The following is a 23,099-nucleotide window of genomic DNA, read 5'->3' on the forward strand; positions in this document are numbered from 1 at the left end:
CCACAGCTCTTTAGGCTCGCTCCCCTTGGACCAGGATCAGTCCCGGAACCTGGGGTGGCGGAACCTGCAAGTAGGCATTAGGGAATGCCTGCACCAGGTCAAGAAGAAATGGGACAGAGAATCCAGGCAGGAGGGGTTAGCACCTGAAAAAAATGCCAAAGCTCTTTCTTCCACGGTGTTGTATGACATTAGTGGAGAAAGCCACTGGGTTTTTATATATGGTGATTGGAGCAGTGTTCCACAATTGTTGCTGAACATTTTTTTGAAAGCTAGTTAGGAAAACAAATTCCCCTTGGTTTGAGAAAGCGTGAGGAGAGCCTGAAAATAAAAATCTGGCCATTTTTCAAGCACCAGTCCATAATGTTTGCTTTTATAAACAATGCTAACATTGACCAGGAGAGTGAGGCAGTTTAGAAAGGACAGGGTTGGGAGGAATAGGGTTTTATTTCAGCAGAATTTATTTTAAAAGCACTACCATTTTCTCTCCATTTTCCCAATTTATATTGAATGGATACCATTTAAGGCGCTGGTAGAATTGACAAATTAGAGAGTTGTTCTGTAATGTGTAGTCTGGTGTCAGAAGAATGGTCCTGCGCTTATTTGTGGAAACTTAACTCAGTTTGTAACGCAGTTTGCTTACCTACCCTCAAAACACACTCCTTGGGCAATCTGTGATTTTACAGACCACAGAGTCATGGGTGAGATTTTGTTGTTTTGTTGTTTTTCATTCACTAATATATAAAGAAAGCAAAAAAGTAAGAAAGAACATTCTTTTTTCCTTTAAAAAGTAAAATGACTGCATACAACAACTCAGAAAATGTTTAGGAAGCTGCGCTTCTACTGTCTAGGAAGGTCAGTACAATGCAGAGACTTCAGATCGGGTAGATTTGGATTGGAGTCCTAGTCCTGTTACTTGTCAGCTCAGGAAAGTCATGTCTAAAATGTGAACCAGAACTTCACTACTTCCCTCACAGGGTGGTTGTCAGCATGATATGCGATAATCTATTTGAAGCATTTGTTATATGCTTCGGTGCATGGTAGCCACTCATATGTCTCAGTCATTCAAATCAACCATTACAGCCCTTATTCATTGGCTGGTTTTGGTTAAAAAAAGTTAATCCAGAGCAGATTAGTCCAAGGACCTGTAACTGTATTCAGCAACTATCTACTTAGCATCTTTGTGCAATAGAAATAAAATCATAGAGAAATCAGACAGCGCTTACTGTCACGGTACTTGCGCTGTTGTTAGATTACCTACTGTTACATTACATGTCCCTTCTACAGTTCTGTAATATATTCCAGAGCACCGATTCTCAAACTTTTATTTGCATAAGAACCAAATTGGAAGATGCTTGCAGGGCCTTAAGAATGTGCCTCTTTTTTTTTTTTTTTTTTTTTGAGACCACATCTCCCTATGTAGTTTAGATATAGTTTAGGCTGGTCCTGTGTAGCCCTGGTCCTGCTCGAAGTTAGAGCAATCCTCCTGTCTCTGCCTGTACCTCCCTAGTGCTGGGGTTACAAGTGTGTGCCACTACATCTGGCTAGGAATGCTCATGCTGATCACGTGCTGGTGCTAACCTTTGAATACTGTCTTAGAGCACCCTCCCCTTCAGTGTTCCCTCTAGGGACCAAGATTACCACAAGAAAGGCTTAGATTAGACGTCCTTTGGGTGCCCCCTCATGTCTTTTAAGATAGCAGGATGACACTAGAAATAGCATGCTAAGAAATGATCAGACTCTAAGTTTGTTTTTGTCTCCCGTAAACTGTGTGATCTGAGACAGTGGTAGAAAACTTCAGTTTCCTCATTTGTCAAAAGACAAGTACCCCCACACTCATTTAACGTGCCTATTTTGAGTCTTATGTGAAATGTTGGACATGCAAACTTATTGTGAACTTCAAAGTCCTCATAAATAGAGTATACTTGCAATATTAAAGAGGAAAAAGTGGTTGCCATGATTGAGCTTAATTTAGCTTATATAGGTTACTCATACACTGGGTTACAGGTCAGAGTTTTAGAAGAAATGAACATTTGACTTCTGCCAGTGGGTTCTGCTCTCCTTCACTGTCTTGTATGCACACTTTAGAGGAATAATTGCTTTTTGATAAACTTGGTAAAGAATGTTGTAGAATCCCTGGTTTTGAGCATCAGCAACCGAAAAGCTAACGTCTGTCATGGTCAGTATCACTGTCTTCAAATTTGTGTGTGTTGGTAATTGAGACTGTGTTTTTAAAATCATGTGCCCTGTGTTAAATCAAGCTGGTTTTCCTTTGAATGCTTTTACTCAAAGCAAAATGGTCATTTTACAGAATCAGAGTTAGAGAATTCATTGTTTGTGGGAGGCTTTTCCTGTGAGCGCACAGGGCAAGCATACGTGTTTATCGAGGGATATCCTGGCTGGCCCTGGTCTACTTTGCAACGTGAATATCAAAGCTTTGATTTTGGCCACGAAGTGCTAGAGAGTGGTGCAGCTTCTTAAAGTTTTTCCACTTGTTGTATGCAGTCATTTTACTTTTTGAAGGAAAAAGAATGTTCTTTCTTACTTTTTTGCTTTCTTTACGTATTAGTGAATGAAAAACAACAACCATCAAAAATCTCACCCATAGCTCTGTGCTCTGTGAAATCACAGATTGCCCAAGGAGTGTGTTTTGGGGGTAGGTAAGCAAACTGAGGTACAAATAACTGAACTCTTTCTCTAGGGCTTTAGATATACACACTTAGATGTAAAGATATATTTTAGTCTTTTACATAGTTTTATCTTAGATGTAAATACATTTTTGAAAAATTTGCTGACAGTGGGAACTTGCATCCTTATTTATTATTTGCGTAAATTATGTTATTCTTAGTGGAAATTTAAATGTTCAGTCTGAATGTTTAAGCAAGTCATCTGGTGACTGTTTTGGCCCATGGTGGCTTGCTTTCCACGACAGCGTAATAACCCAGTGAGGTGCAGGGTATATTCTCAGCTGTAAACATGTGAGGCCACTCAGGTTGCAGCAAGCAAATTGATGGACCTAAGCACCCTCACCCCCAAGCATCATGTGGATTCAGGCTGTGAGTCATGTCTTCTGATTCGGCAACCAGTGCTGACTCTTCATAGGAATTACGTATACTGAAGTAGAAGTATGTGCAAACCAAGGTTTTCTCATTTAACTTGCTTGTGTATTTGTTTTCTCCTGACGTGGCCATCATTTCTGACTAATTTATTGTAGTGGCATCTGGGAGTGGTGACTACTCTGAGTAATTGCTGACAGTAAGAGAAGAGCAACCAGATAATCACTACAGTGTAGGATTGCTTAGCAAATAGCTCCATGCCCTGGTTTGGTGCAGTCTGAGCTCTAAAAAGCACAGCATGATTGTGATATTTGTTAAGATGACCCTAAATTATCAAGAAAAGCAATTTTGTTTAGTGTATTCTATTTCAGAAGGCAAGGGTGTGGTTTAAGTTTTCTGTTTGAATTTATCATTAAAGGGGAGGCAATATTACATTATTTAAAAATATGGCTGGCCAGACTTGTACTTTCTCAGCGGCAGTGCCTCGACCAAAGTTAATAGACATGGAGAGGAGTGAAAAGAGTGACAGATGCACTTGTTCAGGTGAAACAGAAGCTTGGTAAGCAAGCAGAGAGTAGTGTACCTGTTCAAAGTCACAGACATTGAAATACAGGATCTAGCACAGAACCGTTTATTCAGTTTGTCTTTTGCATTGCATTACATATGAAAGTATGGGTTTTACATTTCTGCTTCGAAGCAAAACGGGGGGGGGTACTAAATGCACATGTTTTTGAGGTTTTAAAAATAATAGAGTTTAAAAAAATAAAGTTTTTTTTGCATTTACATTCTAGAGAGGATTGTATTCCTCCAGATTTTTGTCTTGTCTACAAATGTGCACTAAACACGGCACCACTGGTTTAGTGTCAAAATAAGCAAGTAATTAGCTAAATATACCTATATCAAAAGATCAAGTAGGTACATCTCAAAATGTATAGAAATTGAGTATGTTGGAAATATTTTCATTAGTTTTTTGTTTTTCTAACTTAGGACTCTAAAGTTATATAACATAAATGTCAGGCATTGTAGAAATGTTTATTCGCATCTGCAGGTATATATTCACTTTCTGTTGAGAGCAAGAAAATGGGTATTCTTCAGTGTTGCTGGAAAAAGTTTTAGATAGAGTAGAGGTGTAAAATTTTGTTCTGAAGGAAAATTCTTTGTTTTTATCTAAGATGGGAAGTTGTAAGGAAGTCCCTAGCTTTGAGATGAGAGAATAAGATATTGTTCTGAAAACACATCATGTTTGTGTTAAGAGGAGAGACAGAAAAAAGTATTCTCTTCTCTGCACGTTTAATAAATATTTTCAGAATTACAAGTCTTATTTTCTTCCATTCTCTTCTGTGTGTTTATTTGCTATAGTTTATACACATTTGACTCATTTTAAAAATGCGTCTGTGTGATAGACCCCTTCCTTGGACTTCCCTCTCTGTACTGCAGGTGGACGAGCCATGAGAGGCTACCTTGTGGCCATGTTCCTGAGCGCTGTCTTCCTCTATTATGTGTTGCACTGTATATTATGGGGAACAAATGTTTATTGGTAAGTTCCATTTTTGCTATTAAACATAATTCCCAAACTAGTCTTTCACATGTACACTAATATTAGAAGGACCTATATATAAAAAAAAAAACCACCTTGAAACATTGTAACATTTTAAATCTGGTCTAGTTTTCTGTTATAAATTGGGAGTCTCACATTCTAGTATCCTATAGATTGTATCACTAACAATTTATTTGTTTTTATTTTTGTCAGTTCTGGCGATTAAACCCAAAGCTTCATGCATACTAGGCAAGTGGTCTACTGAATTACACCCCCAGTGCTTTTACTTTGTGTTGATATAGGGTCTTGTTAAGTTGCCAAAGCTGGCCTCAAATTTAGTATCCGCCTGCCTCAGTCTTCTGAGTAGCTGGGATTACAGGCGTGCATCACTGGCGTGAGCCACAGGCATACCCAGCTATCTCTCTTAACAATTCAAAAACTGATAAGTAAGCCTGGTTCTTATTCACTGTTCAGTGAAGTAGTCGTGCTGAGCATCTTTGGGACATATCAGTCTCTTCATATGCAGCAGGTCGCTGACTTACGAACTTTCAGGTGCACACTTTGACAGATAGGAATGGGTTTGGCATCCCAGACTTCTCTAGATGTGAGCAGACTGCAGAAGTAGCTGCCATGTGTCTGTCACAGCTGTGCTGCTGTGTGCTCACTGCACAGTGCCGTGTGTACAGCAGGACAGTGCTCAGTCAGAGCCCGTGACGTCTGGAAGCAACAGAAGAGCAGTGGTGATGTGGAGGGACAGGCAGGAGGTGCAAAGCAGCACACATTGTACGTTCGTGTCAGAGGTGTGTGAGACTCTGTCAGCCTGAGGAACGAATCTGACTTACGAACGTTCTCCTGGAAAGGAACTTGTTTGTTGGGAACTTACTGTAGTAATTTTTCTCCAGTAATTCTTGGACTCGGTGGCATTCGACTCTTAGAGCCTAACATGCATGCGTAAGAGAATGTTGGTAAAATCCACATGCTACAGATTAGTTTCCTTTATTTAAAAATATCTGGTGATTGATGTATGCCTTTTTAAAAATAGCTTTGACTTAAAATACCACTTACAAAACTTGGAAGAGGCACAGATAATTTTACTGCAGAAAAATCCTCTATAAGTAAGTTTTTTTCAACCCTCTTCCTCATTTTCAGTCCTTTGGGTAGGAATAGTTTTGATGACATTTAATGGTAAATGGATGGCAATATAAAATTAAATCAAAATAAATCATATGACAGCTGTCTTAGACAAAAGGTCCATATTCTATGTCAGCGTTTCAATAGCAGATCTTAGATTATGTTTCTGGCTTATACACACTAGATGAAAAATTGATTCTTCTGTATTTAATTTTGTCATTAAAAATTTGTAATGCTTTTCATGGAAGGAAGCTAGGTAAATTGGTACTAGGAAAAAAACCCGTCTCAGGTAGATGACTGGGTTTGATTCTAGAGCTTGAGGATTTGGACCCAAATGTTGTGCTAGGGAGCTTTGAAGTCCGATTATACGTTCAACGAGTATTATATCACAGGGGTCTGTCCCCCATCTGTGCCACACCTGGCAGTGAAAGACAGAAACAAGAAAAGAGCGCTTACTGAATTGCTGCTTTCCTTGAGATCCTACTGCTTGTCACAGAGGAAATGGTAAAAAAAGAAAAGCTAATAAAGTGGGTCTGAATGCAGCAGTCGTTTGTCATCAGAATTTGGGGAATGGCCAGACTGAGCCAACACATTGCTCCATTCACAGAGAGTGCCCTAGGAAGTTACCTCGGTAAGTGTTGGCACGTGAACTTGATTCCGTAAACTGTTTATGACAGATGATTGTCTGTGCTTTAGAAGCTGCCCACAGTTTGTCTCCTCAGTATCTTAAAATCAAATACTATACCTCATTTTGTCCTCTAAATACCATTCAGTGTGGTCTGGTGAGCTAGTGCAGCATGTTTGTGTGTCTTCCTTAAATAGAAACCGGAAGGTCCTTGCTGTTTATTGCATCTGTAAGATGTATTCCTGCATAAGAACTTTAGAAGCCTCCTACTTTGGAGAACTAGCAGTTCTAACCTCGAGAGTTTTGTATTTGTAGTATTGTAAATTGTGTCTCTCCGTGAAGGCTTTAGTCTTTTTCTTGCAGTTTGAACCCTGATGATTATAGAAGTTAATATTAAGTTTTTAAAACTATTAGCATTTACATAATTGATTATCATCTAAAGTTCTCATAGTAAGCTCTTTTCCTCTTTCCTGACTAACTCTGGATCCTGCCTTCCTGCCTCCTTGACCTGTTTTTGTTCCTGTGCTCTGTCGAGTTTCACAAAACCCTTTTAAATTGTGGAGACAAGTAATCCATTCAGGGGTCACACAGGGCTCACCTGGGCCACAGATACAGGAGGGTTAGGTAAGACGTAAGTGGTGTGATCTTGGAGCCCCCAAGAACACAAAGCGTAGGTCTGTTGGATCTGCTCAGATCAGGTGTTTCTGTGGTGTTTGTAAGTGTCCCGGGCATGCCACAAAGCATGCCAACTATTTGCGCTTAGGGTATGATTGGTTTCTCAGCTTTTCAAAGAACCTGGTTAAAATGGAACCTAGTTTTTAAATTCCACGGTGCAGTAACCCTACCCTTCTCTGAGAATCCTTTGAATTTCTGGTCCGAGAGTCACCTTGGCTTTTTCCACTCTCCTTGCCTTATACTCACAAATCCTCAAGTGTGCAGGACTTGGAGAAGGTCCTGTCATATCTCGGGGGCACAGGGAGGAGTTTTATTTGCTGCCTGGGAAGCCTGTCCGTGGCAGCTGGGAGTAGGTTCCCAGGGAATTTGCTTCCCTTTGGGCAGGCTGCCCAGTTCTAGTTTCTGACTATTTTTGTCTCCTAGGGTACCACCTCTGGAAATGAAGCAGAGATATAAGATCCAGCCTTGTTTATCAAAGCCAGCTTTTGCCTCTCTTCTAAGGTAAGAATATACCCAACAAAATGTGGCACACAAAATGTCTAAAAATGTGTTTCTGATCATCTTTCCCATTTGCCTTTTTCATACAAATCTTAGCAGCATAAAGCAAACACCTTATTTTATTTTATTTATTTATTTATTTATTTATTTTTGGGGTACCGGGAATTGAACTGAAGACCTCACGCTTGCCAGGCAGGCGCTGTGCCACTGAGCTATATCCCCAGCTCCAAACACTCATTTTAAGAAAGAGCTTGACCATCTTACCTCTTCTTATGCTCTTGGTTGGTACTCTGCATAGATTTTAAGAACAGGCATCAGAGAATTCAAGTAAACCATTATTCTTTTCACACAGGTGAGGTTAGAGAGGTCTTATTTATATCGGTCATAAAAAAGCTGTTCTTTAGGATTTGTTCATGCCCCTGATCCTGTGCTACTTTTCAGTCTTACTGCTGTATGGTTTCTTTTTCCTTGGCTCTGGTTTAAAGCTTATGATGAGTAATTTTCTCTGGTTTTTACTGACTTTTGGTAAACTACATAGACTGCAGATAATAATCTGTGTACACTACATAGTGACTATATATTGTGGTTGTCAGGACTAGTAAATAGTTTACTTTTCTATCCATAAATATTCTTTTCCTTTTTACTTCAGTTTTGACAAACTGCTGATAAAAATTATTTTAGATAACAAGAAAAAAATGTCCATCTGGTCTAGACATGTCTAATTGTGTAGAAAGGTATAAACTTTTTAGCATTTCTTTCATTAACCAGTCAGAATTCATAATTTATTATTTCACTGTATTTTTCCATTATAAATTCTTAACCTTTTATGGCTACAGATTCCTATAAAATCAGTCATCTGTCTAGAAAAGTATGGGTACAACATTTTGCATGTGACCCTATGGCTATGTGTAGTCTATCCCTGGCTATGTGTCCTTAGGAGCACTGCAAAACTAGAACATTTTAAGATTGTTTTTAAAAATCATGATTCATATACTAATAAATACATTTTACTTTGAAACATAGTACACATGTTATAAGAAGAAAAAAAGTTTTACTATTACTGCTCAAGATATAGTATGTTCAGTTCTGTTCTCAGTTTAAAAATATACTGGTCATGATTCACACAGCTGATTGCACAAGCCACACATAGGTGGTGGGTGACAGGTTAAAATGTTACTCTAGAATGAAGGCACTCTATAGCTTTAGTGGAAAAGCTATTTTCCTTTCTGAGAAAACCCAAAAAAGGTTAAAGTATTTATTTATGCAAGAGTGATTACCAAGTGTGTAAATTTGCAGTTTATTTAAATTAAGTTTATTGGTACAATTTAGGTATACACAATGATAATATTTATCATAGGAAATTTGTACCTGTGTATGCTCTATCTTGATTCCTTTTTTTCCTAATCCCCTTCCCTCCCTTCAACCCCCTTTTCTTCATTTACAAAGCTTTGTCTCCATTTTATCCTTCTTTAATCTTTTTTCTTTTCCCTTCCTTATGTCCCTCGGTCTCCCTCCCTAGTTCCTCTTTGCTTTCAAACACTTTCTTCCTAGTTCACAGTATCTATTATACATTTTGGTCCTTATCTACTCTTTCAGTTTCTCACCCCAGGGAGATGATGCGATACTGACACAGGTGTGTCTGATTTATTTCACTTGAGTGTGGTCTTAAGGTGCATCCATTTGCCTAGAAATGTCTCAAGTTTGTCCTTCCTTATGGCTGAGTACTATTCCATTGAATAAAAATACCACATCTTTTTTATCCATTTCTTGGTTAATGGGCATTTGGATTGTTTCCAAGATTTACCTATTACAAACTGTACTGCTATAAATATGGGTGCACATATATTGCTGTGGTATGAAGTCTTTAATTCTTCTGGGAAAATACACAGAAGGAGTATAGCTGGGTCAAATGGGACCTGCAATCCTAGTTTTTTTAGGAATCTCCACACTGATTTCCATAGTGGTTGTACCACTGTGGAGAGGGTTCCTTTTTCCCACAGCCCCACCAGCATTTGTTATGGGTTGATTTCTTGATGATAGATATTCTTTCTGGGGTGAGAGGGAATCTCAGTGTTGTTTTAATTTGCATCTTTCAAATGACCAATCATGTTGAACATTTTTTCCTATATTTATATGCCTTTTGTACTTTTCCTGAGAAGTGTATATTCATCTCAGGTGCCCGTTTTTGATTGGATCTTTAAATTTGGGGAATCTGATTTTTTTCAGTTCTTTATGTGTTCTAGGTATTAGTCCTTTGAGAGACAGCTGGTGAAAATTTTTTCCCACTGTGTGCATAATCTTTTCACTTTGTTGATGATTTGTGTTGCTGTCCAAAAGCTTTTTAATACAGTGAGGTCCCAGTTGTTGATTCCTTGTAGTGTTTCCCCATGTGACAGGGTTTTCTTCATGAAATCTTTGCCTACACCCATGTCTTCAAGTGTGCTACCTATTCTCTCTTCCAGCAGATTTAAAGTTTCTGTTTTAATATTTAGATCTTTGATCCATTTTGACTAGTTTAGTGCATGGTGATAGACATGGGTCTAGTTTTTATCCTTGGCATGTGAAAAACCAGTTTTTGCAGCACCACTTATTACAGAGGCTATCTTTGTTTCTTCCAGTGGACATCTGGCCCCTTTGTCAAACATAAGATGGCTGAATGTGTTTGAGTTCTGTCTGCATCTTCTAATCTGTTCCATTGATCCTCAGGTCTGGTTTTTGGTAGTACTATCTTAAGTACTTTTCTCTTGTTGCTGGGTCAAAATGCCCAGCCCACAAAATTAAGGAAGGAAAGTTTATTTAGCTCACAGTTCATGGAGATCAGTCCATACTTGGCTGGCTCCAAGGCAGAGTGGCACATGGCAGAGGGCAACTGTTCACAGCAAAGCAACAAAAGCAAAAAGGGGAAGCCGTGACAAGCAGCCTCTTTCCCTCTCTTACACTGTAAGCAAACTATCTGCCCCAGGGCGGGTGTAGCACTCACACACATAATCCCAGCACTGGACTATGGATCAATCAAAAATCTGTAATAGAAGCCCACCCCATGACTGCATGAGGATTTGGGGGGACATGCAGACACAAACCATAACAAATACCATGCTGATTTTATCACAGTAGCTTTGTAGTATAATTTCAAGTCAGAGATTGTGATGCCCCTGCCTTGCCTTTTTTGCCAAGAAATATTTTTGATATTCTAGGACTCTTCTGTTCCAAATACATTTTAGGAATATTTTGTCTAGTTCTGTAAGGTATGCTAATGGTATTTTGATTGGGATTGCATTACATCTGTATAACAGTTTTGGGAGTATGGCCATTTTCAGTATGTTCTTCCTACCCATGAGCAAGAGATAACTTTGCATTTTCTGAATTCCTTTTCGGAGTACTGTAATTTTCAATATATAGATTGTTTAAATCCTTTGTTAAATAGATTCCTAAATATTTTTTTTTTTGGATGTTATTGTGAATGGTGTGGTTTCCCTAATTTCTCTATCATTGAGTTTGTTGTTTGTGTACAGGAATGCTATTGACTTTTGAGTGCTGACTTTGTATTCAGCTATACTACTGGGTTTGGTTATTAAATCTATAAATCCTGTGGTGGAGTTTTTGGGTTCTTCTACATAAAGCATCATGTCATCTGCAAATAATGACAATTTAGCTTCTTCCTTTGCTATCCTTATTCCTTTTATTTGTTTCTCTTGTCTAATTGCTCTGGCTAATGTTCCTAAACTATATTAAATAGGAGTGGTGATAGTGGACGTCCTTGTCTTATTCCTGATTTTAGAATGAAACCTTTCAGGTTTTTACACTTAGTATGATGTTGGCTTTTGGTGTGTCATAGGTGGCTTTTATCGGATTGACATAAAGACCATCTATTCCAATTCTTTGTAGGGTTTTTATCATGAAGGGTGTTGGACTTTGTCAAATGATTGTTCTGTCTCTGTTGAGATCATCATGTGATTTTTGTCATTGACTCTGTTGATATGGTATAATGCATTTGTTGTTTTGTGTATTTTGAACCATCCCTGCATCCCTGGAATAAATATTACTTAGTCATGGTGTATAATCTGCTTAATAATTTACTGCATTCTGCTTGCCGCTATGTTATTGAGGTTTTTTTGCCTGTGTGTTCATTAGGGAGAAACTCATTCTGTTTTTGTGATATGAGAATTAACCACTATAAATTACCCTCTTAGGACTTTTTCCATGCATTTAGTAAATTGTGGTATGTTTTATCAGCATTATCAGTTAATTGTAGGTACTATTTAGTTTCTTTAATTTCCTCTGTGATCCGTTGGTTGTTCAGGAGGGTGTTGTTTAATTTCCATGTGTTTATGTAGTTTTTGTGGTTTCTTTTGCCATTGATTTCCATTTTCATTGCAGTGTGGTGAGATAATATGCATCAAATAGTTTCAGTTTCTCTGCATTTATTTATGTGTGTTCTGTGAAGTAGTATGTGGTCTGTTTTGGACAACATCCCATGTGCATGTGAAAGGATTGTATATTCTGTTGTAGGGTGGAACACTCTGTAGATATCTAGTAAGTCCACGTGTTCACAGGTTGGTTCTGTTCGGATATTTCTTTGCTGACTTTTTGTCTAGTTGATCTGTGTTATTTGTGACAATGTGATATTAATGTCCACCAGTACAATGTTAGTGCTCATTGGATTTTTCATGTCAAAAATGATTGTTTTATGTAATTAGGTGCAACAGTATTTGGTGCATATATAGTTATGATTGTTATCTGTTCTTGGAGTTTTCCCTTAACAAGTATGTAGTGACCTTCTTTGTCTCTTTTGAGAAGTCTGTACTTGAAATTCACATTATCTGCAAATAGAATAGCTACCCCTGCTTTTTTTCAGCGTTTCTGTTACATTGTTTTCCATCCTTTGACTTTTAGTCTGTGAATTTCTTTTTGAGTTAAATGTGTTTCTTTTATGCATCATATTATTGGGTCCTGTTTCTTGATCCATTCTGCCAGTGTTTGTTTTTATTGATGAATTGAACCATGTATATTGATGGCTGTAATGTAATAGATATTGGCTTGTCTTTCTCATATTATTTTCTTATTGTTGGCTTCCTGTCTTTCCTGTTTAATTGCTTTCCCTGCCTGTTGGCTTCTTTCCAGTGGTATTATGGGGATTGTGGTCTTTGCTATCTCTTTCTAAACTATTCTTCACAGCATTTTGGAGAGTTGGTTTTAATGGTCATGACTTTCTTTAGATGTTGTTTGTCTTGCAAGTATCTTATTTTTCCATTGATTTTGAAAGATAGTTTTCAAGAATACATCAATCTTGGTTTTTTCTTTTAGGGCTTGAAATACCTCACTCCAAGCTCTTCTGGATTTGAGAGTTTGTTTTGACAAGTCCAATGTGGTTCTGATGGGCTTTTCTTTATAGGTGATTTGTTTTTCTCTAACCACGTTTAATATTCTGTTCTTGTGCCACCTTTCTGGAATGTTGATTATTATATGCCCTGGTGTACATTTTTTTTTTATTGCTATTTGGAGTTCTATGTGCTTTGCTGATTTGTATGTCAAATTCTTTATCTACGTTTGGGAAGTTTCCTACCATCAATTCTGTGAAGAGGTTTTTAGGCATTTGTGCTGTATCCATCCTTCTCAGTGATTCTAGTCATTCTTACATTGTTCTTCTTTGCTTCATCTTGTGATTGTTGGATTGATTTTTAATGGTCCCTTGGTATTTTTAAGATACCTTTCTTTTGAAGGTCGCTAACTACAGTTGTGTCATTTAGAATCGATAATCTATCCTTGCCTTTGTTCGATCTGCTGTGCATACTTTCAATGGGAATTTTAATCTCCTGCATATCTATTTGGATATATTTCATGGATTTCATTTCTTTCTATAAATGTTTGGCACTTACAGTTTTCATTGTTTTCCTAAGCTCCTGTATTTTAAAAATCTGTTTGTTCTAATGTCTTTTATTTTGATCATCTTTTTTTTTAAACCTGGGGCATTATTTTTATTTATCTTCATCCATTTGGTTTTTTCACTTCTGTTGTTATCATTCCTGAAATCTCCAGTGAGTGGCTTCCGATTTTCTCTGTTGCATTGTGCTCTGTACTTCTCCAGGGTGGGGTGCAGGTCTGGGGTTTCGTTTTGCTTTGGCATCTGTCATTTTCTATTTTCTGTTTTGTTTTTTTTTCTTTGTTGATGGTTGTAGATTTCTTATGGTAGATAGCTTTATCACTAGTATCAAGGCTTCTTTAGGAAGTGTATTCCTCATAGGTATCTTCTAGGTGTAGGTGGTTCTTGATCTTTGTGTCTATCCCAAGATCCTACCTTCACAATTAATTAAAGATGAGATGTTGCTATCTATTATGTTTAGCACCCAGTCCTTTGGTACTGGACTGTGGTGATAATTATGGCCCCAGACAATCACAGTGTTATCATAAAAGGGTGAAAACCTGATTATAACGGGCTTGACATCCTAGCTGAAGTAGCATTGTTAGTAATAACAATAGCATCAAGCACAGCATCACTACTGCCAAATTGTGGGAACTATTAACTTGGTATCTTAAACTACAGCAGCAATTTCTGTAGTTACATAACAGAAACCATCATATACCAGGAACTTGTATGCAGTGTGTTTCTCCTTAGTAGAGCAATCTTTACCTGATGTGTGTGTGGGGGCACTTAAGAGGGATAGGGGACAACATACAGGAATGAATGAGGACAAATATAGTAGAAGCAAGGCTGGAGGGCAAAGGATGATCACCCAGGTTTTGGGAAACTGGAGAAGAGCACACGAAAGCAAAAGAATATTGAAGCAAACCAGAAAGAGAAAAGGTAGGGTTCACTCACATGAAAATGTCATAAAAATCAAGATAGTTGAGGAAAGGAAGAAAAAAGACAAATACAAGAAAACAAAAAGATAAGAAATGTAAATAGTCAAACAACAGCAACAACAAAAAAAACCCAACCAGCAGAAAAAGGAAAACCAGTCAAACAAACAAGGAAAAAGAAAAATAATGAAGTCCGTCCATTATCCACAGTTCTGTGGTAATGTCCAGGTTGGATCCCTGAAATGTGCCATGGAGTCCCACCAAGTTTGCAGTAGGATTTGTGCTGGGTGTAGAGCTGATCTTGGCCTCTGGTTGTGGGGAGGTGTCTTAGGCCAAACGGCATTCTGCATGTCCACTTCTCACCGTGATTGCCCCTACAGCGCTCTCCCAGTTGCTGTGGTGCCCTCGGGTAGGACAAGCCAAGGGTTGCTCCAAGACCTGTGTACGGTTGGCTGCTTGTGGACCTTGCACAGCTGCCTCTGTTCCACACCACTGACTCCTCTTACACGCTGCTTGTTGGACAGGGCGAGTGCCCTTACTGTACTCAGGCCGGGGCTGCTTGCCTTTTTACACTGCTGGGCTAAGGCTACTCTGCTTGTTGCAGCCCCGCAGGGTGCTTCCAGTCCTTTGTATTTAGGGCTGAGACTGTCTTTCAGGGGCCACCGGAGCCGAGTCTGGGTGTCCCAGCTCCTGCTTCTCAGCAGAATTCCCCGTCTTTCTCCCCACTGCCAGCTGTGCACTGTGACCCGGCGGCCCTTCTTGCACTGCAGGACGCTGCACTGCAGCGACTCGGGACTGTGCTGCTGTTGGAGTTGAAGGGACGAGTAGATTTGTGTTCGCAGTGCAACCCGTATTCTTTGCAGACAGTCCCCTGGAGTGTGCCTCTTTCTCAGAGAGAGAGGAAACCCAGGAACAATGGAGACGCTGTGCTCAGAAGCCTGGAAGGGCATGAAGAGGATGCCTTCCCTTAGAATTAGGCCTGCCTCCTGGGGACTGCAGCCTTGTCATCTGTGGGTGACACAGGTTACTTCCCTTCTCGTAGCTTCGGTGTTTCTCTTGACATAGATTAGTTACCGCACCTACCTTACGAGACATTTGCAGGAATGACAATCCCAGAATGTAATGTGATACAACGTGCTATAATGTAATACACTACACTGTAATAAATATAATTAATGTAATTATTACAGATAAAACTAATGCTTATTGAGCACTTGCTGTGTCTGAGACATGATGCCTTGCTTTTCAGATTATTTTATTCAGAAGTAAAATGTCCTTTACCAAGGACAAGATCAGACTGGAAACAGACACTGACCACTCGTAATGTCAGAGACTGCCTTTCTAACTCCAAAGAATAACAGCGCTTTATTGGTGCAGTGATCTAGGTTATGGTTTTTCCCAGGAAGTCTCTCACGCTTGAATCAGATGACCGGATACGTTCTCCTTCCAAAGCAGATGTTGAACTTAAGGGGCCAGCACTGATACAGAAATGACCTCTGCGGGCTGTCTGACCCTGCATCTGCTGCCAGTAGCACAACTGAAATCTGAGACATGCGGCACACTTAGGGCGAGGAGGGCCACGTTTTCTTCACTTGGGTGCGATGTCAGTTCGTATTCACCTTTGCCAACATTGAACTTCAATTATTTGCCCAAGTTTAGTGGCTCACAAGCAACCAAGCCAGGGTAAAACTGAGTTATTTTAGGCCAAGTGTGGTAATGCACACCTGTAATCCCAGCACTTGGGAAGCTGAGGAGAGAGGATCACTGTGAGTTCAAGGCTACCCTGGGCTACAACATGAGTTCAACCTGAACTATGTAGTGAAGCCCAGTCTTAAAAAGACAAAAACAAAAACAACAAAAAAACCAAGAAACAACTGGAGCTACTTCACTCTTGTTCTATTGCTATTTATTTTTGTTTTGTCCCTGGGAAGCCCCAGCACCAATCTGATATCTACTTGCAGCTTTCAGACTAAGCACAGAACTGGTATGTCAGGGAAGATGGGATGTGGGGACTGTGGTGAGGAATGTCTAGATCTGTCCTGCAGCATCTGACCAGAGTCGTCTTCTGGTGGGGAAATAGCATTTAAGTAGCATTTTAATATGGCTCTTTAAGATGCTTCTCTTTAATCATATTCTACTTAATAAAAATTGATTCAGAGTTGAAATTCATTCAGTCATTTGGTACACATCATACTTTTTACCAGGCACTAAAAAACGAGGTAGAACTGCCCCAGAAGCAGAGCTTTTCCTCGGTTCATCAAATTTCCTCTCTAACCCTAACAACCTTAGAAAAGAGTTGGGTTCTAGTGGCATCTGACTTTCTATATATTTTTGCTTTTATAGTTAACGTTTCATATATATGATAATTTTTAAAATTATTAGCACCTGGGAAGTATTTCCATTCCAGCATGTAGTTCAATTGCATATCTCATGTGTATAATTTAAATAATGTTTTAAATCATTTTTCAGGAATTTTAAAATAATTATGCAACATGATCTATATATTAGTTACTTTTAATTGTGATCTTAAAAGCCTGAAAATATAGTAGGCATTTGATATAATCATTCATTATTGTTCCTTTCCAGGTTTCCTCACTTTCACCCTTTTCTGTGTACAGCTGATTTTAAAAAGATTGCTTCCATTTCTGGTAGCAATAAATTCTATTTGCCCTATGGGATAAAAACATCAGGTCAGTAGTATTATTTTTACCTTGTCCTGTTAAATTTAAGCAGTATTTGATGAGAACCATGTTTATATACGTTTAAAGCATTTTAATCTTTCTCCTTCCTCATGATTCTTAAGGGATATTAGTTTTGAGATGGAATGAAGGGAGTTATATTTTAAAACATAAACATCCACTCTCTTTGAGGCAGAATGGAATCAAAGAATAAAAAATGTAGATTTTGGTTGTCCTGAAAAACTGTTTTACTTTATCCTGCTCAGTTGGACTTACTTGAGTGCTGGTGCCTTACTGTCCCCTTGCAGAATTAGTAGCTCACCCTGTCAGTGAGCTTCTTCCCTGTCTTCCATTCCACCTCTTCACCTGTTTTATTTTGTCAGTAAGCTTTAACTTCTTGATCAATATTTTAACTAAATTTAATGTAATTTGGTTGTATTTAGAGAGAATTAATCCTTCTGCTAATGGCAAAAACACTTCTTGCTGCTCATTGAGAAGTGATCAGCTTGACAGAACTTTACGTTCTGGATGTTGGAGTAACCTTAAAAACCCAATAGATGATAGGCCTCTAGTACTGTGAATTAGATTTCATTTTTTCAACTAATCTTGGTTTTTTTGTTTTGTTTTTAGCTTGTATTATTAAAATATTTTGCGGAGGACTGACAGTCTATTTAAACTTATTATTCTGTCAATTTCAGAGTTATCTGATACTGCTAGTTTTTCTATTACTTTTTTATGATTGGTTTCAGGGAAAGCATTTTATTTCTTTTGGGGTTTTTGAGAGGTGTTTTTAGAGCATTTGGCATTTTGAACGTGTGGGCTAATTGCACTTGTATCGTTAACCTCTCACAGATTAAATCAAGTTTGTGTATGTGCTGCTGAAGCGAGCACAAAATCCAGTGTGGCAGTAGCAGCTGGAAACGGGTTTGTGGGGAGGGGTCAAGGTGGGTTACGAAGGAGCCGTGCTTATCTTCTACTCACAACCTTTCATTTGTTTTCTAGCGGAATATTTTCGACTTGCTCTTTCAAAACTTCAGAGTTGTGATCTCTTCGATGAGTTTGACAAGTGAGTTTGTTTTCTTCTCTCTGACTTTAAGCTTTAGCTAAGGTGGTTCAAAATATGTGCCCTGAGATATATAAAATGTATTTACTTGGGGAAATTCATAGCATTTGTGCTTAAGTAAAACTCAGAATAGCTATTTTTGTTCTTACGTTTCATAGAAACTGCAAAATTAATTTAGAAACCACATAACTGGTTAACTCACAATTCTGCAGAGCTTTGCTGGTGGACAGTACTGGTCCCAAGCCATGTGAAACCCTGGTATCTTTTCTAAGTTGTTTCCACTAGACTAGTCCATACCCTCTGTTGGTCCGCAAGCTCTCTGTCATGGGCTGTTCTCATATGTGTCCTCCAGACTACTACTGACAGTCCCTTCTGTTTCACTTGTTAAAGAGGTTGATTACTGTGTTTTTGAAGCAACTCTATTCCTTCTCATTGAGAATTATATTTTTTAAAAATGAAGCAGCTTGCTTAGATATAAATTTTCTGACTACAAAAGCAAATTAATTTTCAGAAACTTTTACCAGGGTGGCCCATAGAAACTGAATTGCCCAAGACAGAATTCTTGACAGGTAGGCTTCTTTTACAGAGGTAGTTTTAAGCTACACTTTACAACTTGACCCATGGGCCTGCCTGAGCATGTTGTGATCTATAGATGTGACTGGTCTACTGCAAAAAAGAAAGTGGTAGAATTTTGCCTCTTGCCCAAGAGAATAGAGGTGCTGCTAGGTGGGTGCAAAAGGTGGGGTAGTTGACAGAGAAAAATAGTGGACAATTGCACTCAAGAAGTATTAGAAGTATCATTAAATATTTGTAGCAAATATCTACAAATAGTTTGGGTCTATCTAGGGTAGATTTTATCTTTTAGGCACTAAGATTAATGAAGGGTAGATTTTATAATGGGAGTTGTTTCATTTTAGATTGTTATAATTTTAATTCCAATCAGTTAAATTTTTGATTGTATACTATGAGCAGCTATATATATTTTCCATCCTAATGTTTTACATAGCTCTGTTTTATAAAGCTTTGTTTTGTATAAACCTTTGGGATATGTGCTTTAAATCAGTTTTAATTTTGTAAGCAGAGAAACTGAGTGTAGGCAAAGATACACAGTTTTTTGTAGCTTGCAAATGCCAGGGCTAGGAGGTGAACCTAGGTAGCTCTTAACTCCAGTGTCCAGATGTCTCACTCCAGGGCCAGAGTTATCAGTGAGAAAAGCTATTCATTAAATTTTTTTTTTTTTTTTTTTTTTTGGTTTTTCTCCGGTACCGGGAACCGAACTCACGACCTTGCGCTTGCCAGGCAGGCGCTTTTGCCGCAGAGCTAAATCCCCAGCCCCCTCATTAAATATTTATAGCAGATATCTACAAATAGTTGTAAGGATCACGGGTGCTGTAAGTGTGTGCTCCTGTTAGCTTCTTGAGGGCATGTGACTTGAAGTTTCCTTCTTGCCTGGTTTTTTATGTAAGAACTGCACTGTGCTTTATTTAGTAGCTTTCATACCCTTCCTCCTGCAGGTGTTCAAGCACCTGTGTGTGCCTTGGCCAGACGTTACTTCCCTTCTTGCTGTGTGTAGCTACTCCTGTCTCTTTGCCCTTTAGTCACTGAGATTGCCCCCACTTTCTACGACAGCCTGTGTCCATTTTTCAGCTCAAATTTTATCCCTACAATATATTCTCCCTCTATCTGGGCACTACCAGAAAGGTTGGGACATTTTGTTGTTGTTTTTGCGAACCCAGTAATCAACCTCTTTAATAAGTGAAACAGAAGGGATTGTCAGGAGTAGTTTGGAGGACACATATGAGAACAGCCCATGACAGAGAGCTTGCGGACCAACAGAGGGTATGGACTAGTCTAGTGGAAACAACTTAGAAAAGATACCAGGGTTTCACATGGCTTGGGACCAGTACTGTTCACAAAACCTGAACCCTTTGATTCTGCAGATAGATGCAAGCACCAGTTTTGTTCAGATATCTTGAACCATATGCATGATGCCCTCAGCTGGGATAGATCCCACTATAAATGGGAAAACGTGAATTACCAGTTGTGTTTACAAGAAGTGAGTTTTCCTCTTTCTCAGTTTTCATGTACACATGAAGTCTGCAGGCAAACAGTGCAGGGCTGGCTCAGCAGCTCTGTGGTCACCGGGGGCCTGGCTTGTTCCTGTCGTGACTACCGTTCCATTGTGTATGGCTTCCTCCTTACTCAGTGTGATAACTGGAGTTTCCTGCCAGCAGGGAGGAACAAGGGAGCAAAGCCCCAGCCTGGGAGACTTTTCTTCCTGTTTAAGGCCATCTCCCAAAAATCGTACGTGATACTTCATTACATCTAGTGATGTGCCACGGACAGTTGGTATCAACGTGGTTTTTCTTTTTTCCTTTTTTTGAGACACGGTCTCACTGTGTCGTTCAGGCTGATCCTGAACTCACTTTGCATTCCATGCCGGGCTCAAACTCATGGACATCCTTGTATCTCAGCTTCCTGAGGGCTGGGATTACAGGTGTGCACCATCACGCCTGGCTTGGTATCAGCTTATGAAGGCACTCCTTCCCAGTTCCATATTCAGGATCCTCAGGAAAGAAGCTCAAAATCAGCCTGGGAGAGAATTTACACCATGTGATGTGGCACATTCTACACCCCAGTGCTTCTCCCCCTCTGCCTGTCCCCACCAGAAGTAATTGTTAAACATGTATAGCAACTACTGATGATACCCCATTGGACAGGACTCCAGCACAAAGTCATACCTAGTGGAAGCCGGGTGAGAAAACATTGTCTTTAGTGCAGGGGACTCTGTGTCCCCTTCGAAAACAGCGAGTCCCACTGTAAAGGACAAAGGGAACATGGTTGCGGGACAACTAGCTGTTCGTACCCGCATTCTCCATTTACCTCTGAGGCCCCGTTTGCTTCGGTGCTGCCCTGCGGGTTCTGAAGCCGGTTAAGTGACTGTTCTGTAACAGCGGGGCTTGGTGCACCTTTTCTGTATACTGCTGCTCTTGATTTCTCGTACATGTGGGTCCTTCTGTTCCTTCTTTAGAGCACAGCTGATGCACAGCTACCGTGTTCACTGCAGACTGAGGATGTTTTAAAGGACTTGCAATACAGAAAAGGACTCCTTGAAATATGTTCATACTCCCCGGTCACGAGCCTCCCTGGCTGTCCCTGCGCTCCCTCGCGCCAGCCGGCGCCCTGGTCCCCGGGATGGTGCCCTTTCCTTGGTGGCAATACAGCCTCCTCCAGCCAAAACAGAAACCCCGAAGCACAGACTACCCCAGCCCCTAGCACTGCATTATGAAAGTGTGCCAGATTTCTTAAAGAATGCTTCCGTCCTGTTGCATGAGTGATTGTTCAGTGGCCACACCTAGATGTCTTACCTAAAGGAGACACCATCACATCAGCATCAGCGGAACTGGGTTAGATTAGTTACCAGCCGAGCGAGGAGTATGCCGTCAGAAAACGTTAAAAGGAATTAGACATTAACAGCTGTTTGTTAAAAAGTCCTAACTTTATAGGGAGTATCAATGCCTATATTCCTGCTCTATCACCCTGCTAATTTTCAAGATTTTTACATTGCAGTGGAAATTGAGGGTGAGAGGAAGCTTTGAGTACATAACTGAGTCACACGTGGCAAAGGCCCAAGTGCAGCCCTGCCTGTTTTCTCCCATCTGTTGGGGTCACATGTTAGCTAAAGATATAGAAATTGTGCCGCACATGTCATAGGAAATAGTTCTATCCAATGGAATAACAATATTCAAGACATCAGTGGTTTCCTAACTCTATGAAAGGGAAAACTCAGATTAGAGAGGTCGGCCATCTGGCCAGAGTGTTTTAGAAGGGGAACCAGAACAAGTAGTCAGGTCTCTGCCCATAACCTCGTGCACAGTATTTTAGTTTCTTCTGCCTGCAAGTAATAGTTTTCTGATGAAAAGTTGTTTATTGTTGTCTGGATCGCATAAGTGTGGCTTCAGGTACCAGGGCGCCCTCCCAGGGGCTGCTCTGTGGGTTGCCCAGCCCCAGGGAGTGCCAGTTCAGTTACCTGAGTGACGCTCCCTGTGTTTGCAGGGCGCATCCGTGATGTTAGGGCTCTAGGGTAGTTTTTCTCTAGCTCTTTTTCACTGAGTTGCAAGATGGCTGCAGCCACTTTAACTTCATCTCCACACGTCTAAGCAGAAAGGAAAAGTTTGGTGGGAAGAAAGTATTGTGCTCCCATCATTCTTTTACCAGAATCTCTTTCCTATATCTTCTTGCCCGGGATGACTCGTAACTATCTCTAGACAATGACTGGCTGAGGAAATGAGCTTCTCCTTGTAGGCTACAACAGCAGGGCTCAGCCAGAAGACATGTGGGGTAACAGGTATCGGGACTAGGGCCAGTAGAATCTGCGCTAGGTTGTTACACAAGGTGGAGGGATCTGTTGTAATGTATGAGGCTGCCGAAGGACAAATGAATGTCTAAAAGCATTCAGACAAGAAGACACATCATAGATCATTTGAAATGGAGAACTCGGGTTTGCTTTTCTCCTGTTGATGATGTTGTTTCCTTCCACATAGGACAGTGACTTGTCTCCCGCTTTGCCTGACTTAATGAAAACATGCCTTTCACTGAGGGAAGAATAATATTTTAGCACTATTATTTCAGGGGCTTTTCAGGTTTTTCATTAACAGGTTTTCGGGCATTCTGGAATTTATTTTCTGGATGGGCAGTTTGGGGCATGTGCATTTCTCTATTTCCAAGTTGGAGTAACAGATACCTGCTTTTCCAGAAACAAATTAGGAAAATGATTTCTATACACTTAATTTAACAACCAAACTGATTTCTAAAACACCTGTGAATGAGGAAGTAGTTTAGCGAGGATAAAGAGATACAAATTCTTGCCTCTAGGGACAGAAATTATCCACTTCCACACTTAGGAGATAAAACAGAACGTCAGAGGTAGGATCTCAGAGGAATGGGTAGCACTGGCCAAGTGTCCTTGTGTGTGACATAAAACACACTTGTATTTATCAACATACAGAATCATGAGAGGAAGCGTATATGAGAGTAACAG

At 39.7% G+C, this 23,099-nt stretch overlaps 1 protein-coding gene across 1 annotated transcript in view; it reads left to right on the forward strand.

The window, feature by feature from the left end:
• Window positions 1–23,099, forward strand: part of St3gal6 (ST3 beta-galactoside alpha-2,3-sialyltransferase 6) — a gene marked incomplete in the record, with an annotated part of 52,318 nt that overhangs the window by 20,126 nt on the left and 9,093 nt on the right. The window contains 4 exon segments of the mRNA XM_013515120.1: window positions 4,491–4,590; window positions 7,445–7,522; window positions 16,904–17,007; window positions 17,998–18,061. Coding sequence (XP_013370574.1) covers window positions 4,491–4,590; window positions 7,445–7,522; window positions 16,904–17,007; window positions 17,998–18,061 — 346 coding nt within the window.

Source organism: Chinchilla lanigera, unplaced genomic scaffold (genome assembly GCF_000276665.1).
Source record: "Chinchilla lanigera isolate Chin_1 unplaced genomic scaffold, ChiLan1.0 scaffold00026, whole genome shotgun sequence".
Lineage (NCBI taxonomy): Eukaryota > Metazoa > Chordata > Mammalia > Rodentia > Chinchillidae > Chinchilla > Chinchilla lanigera.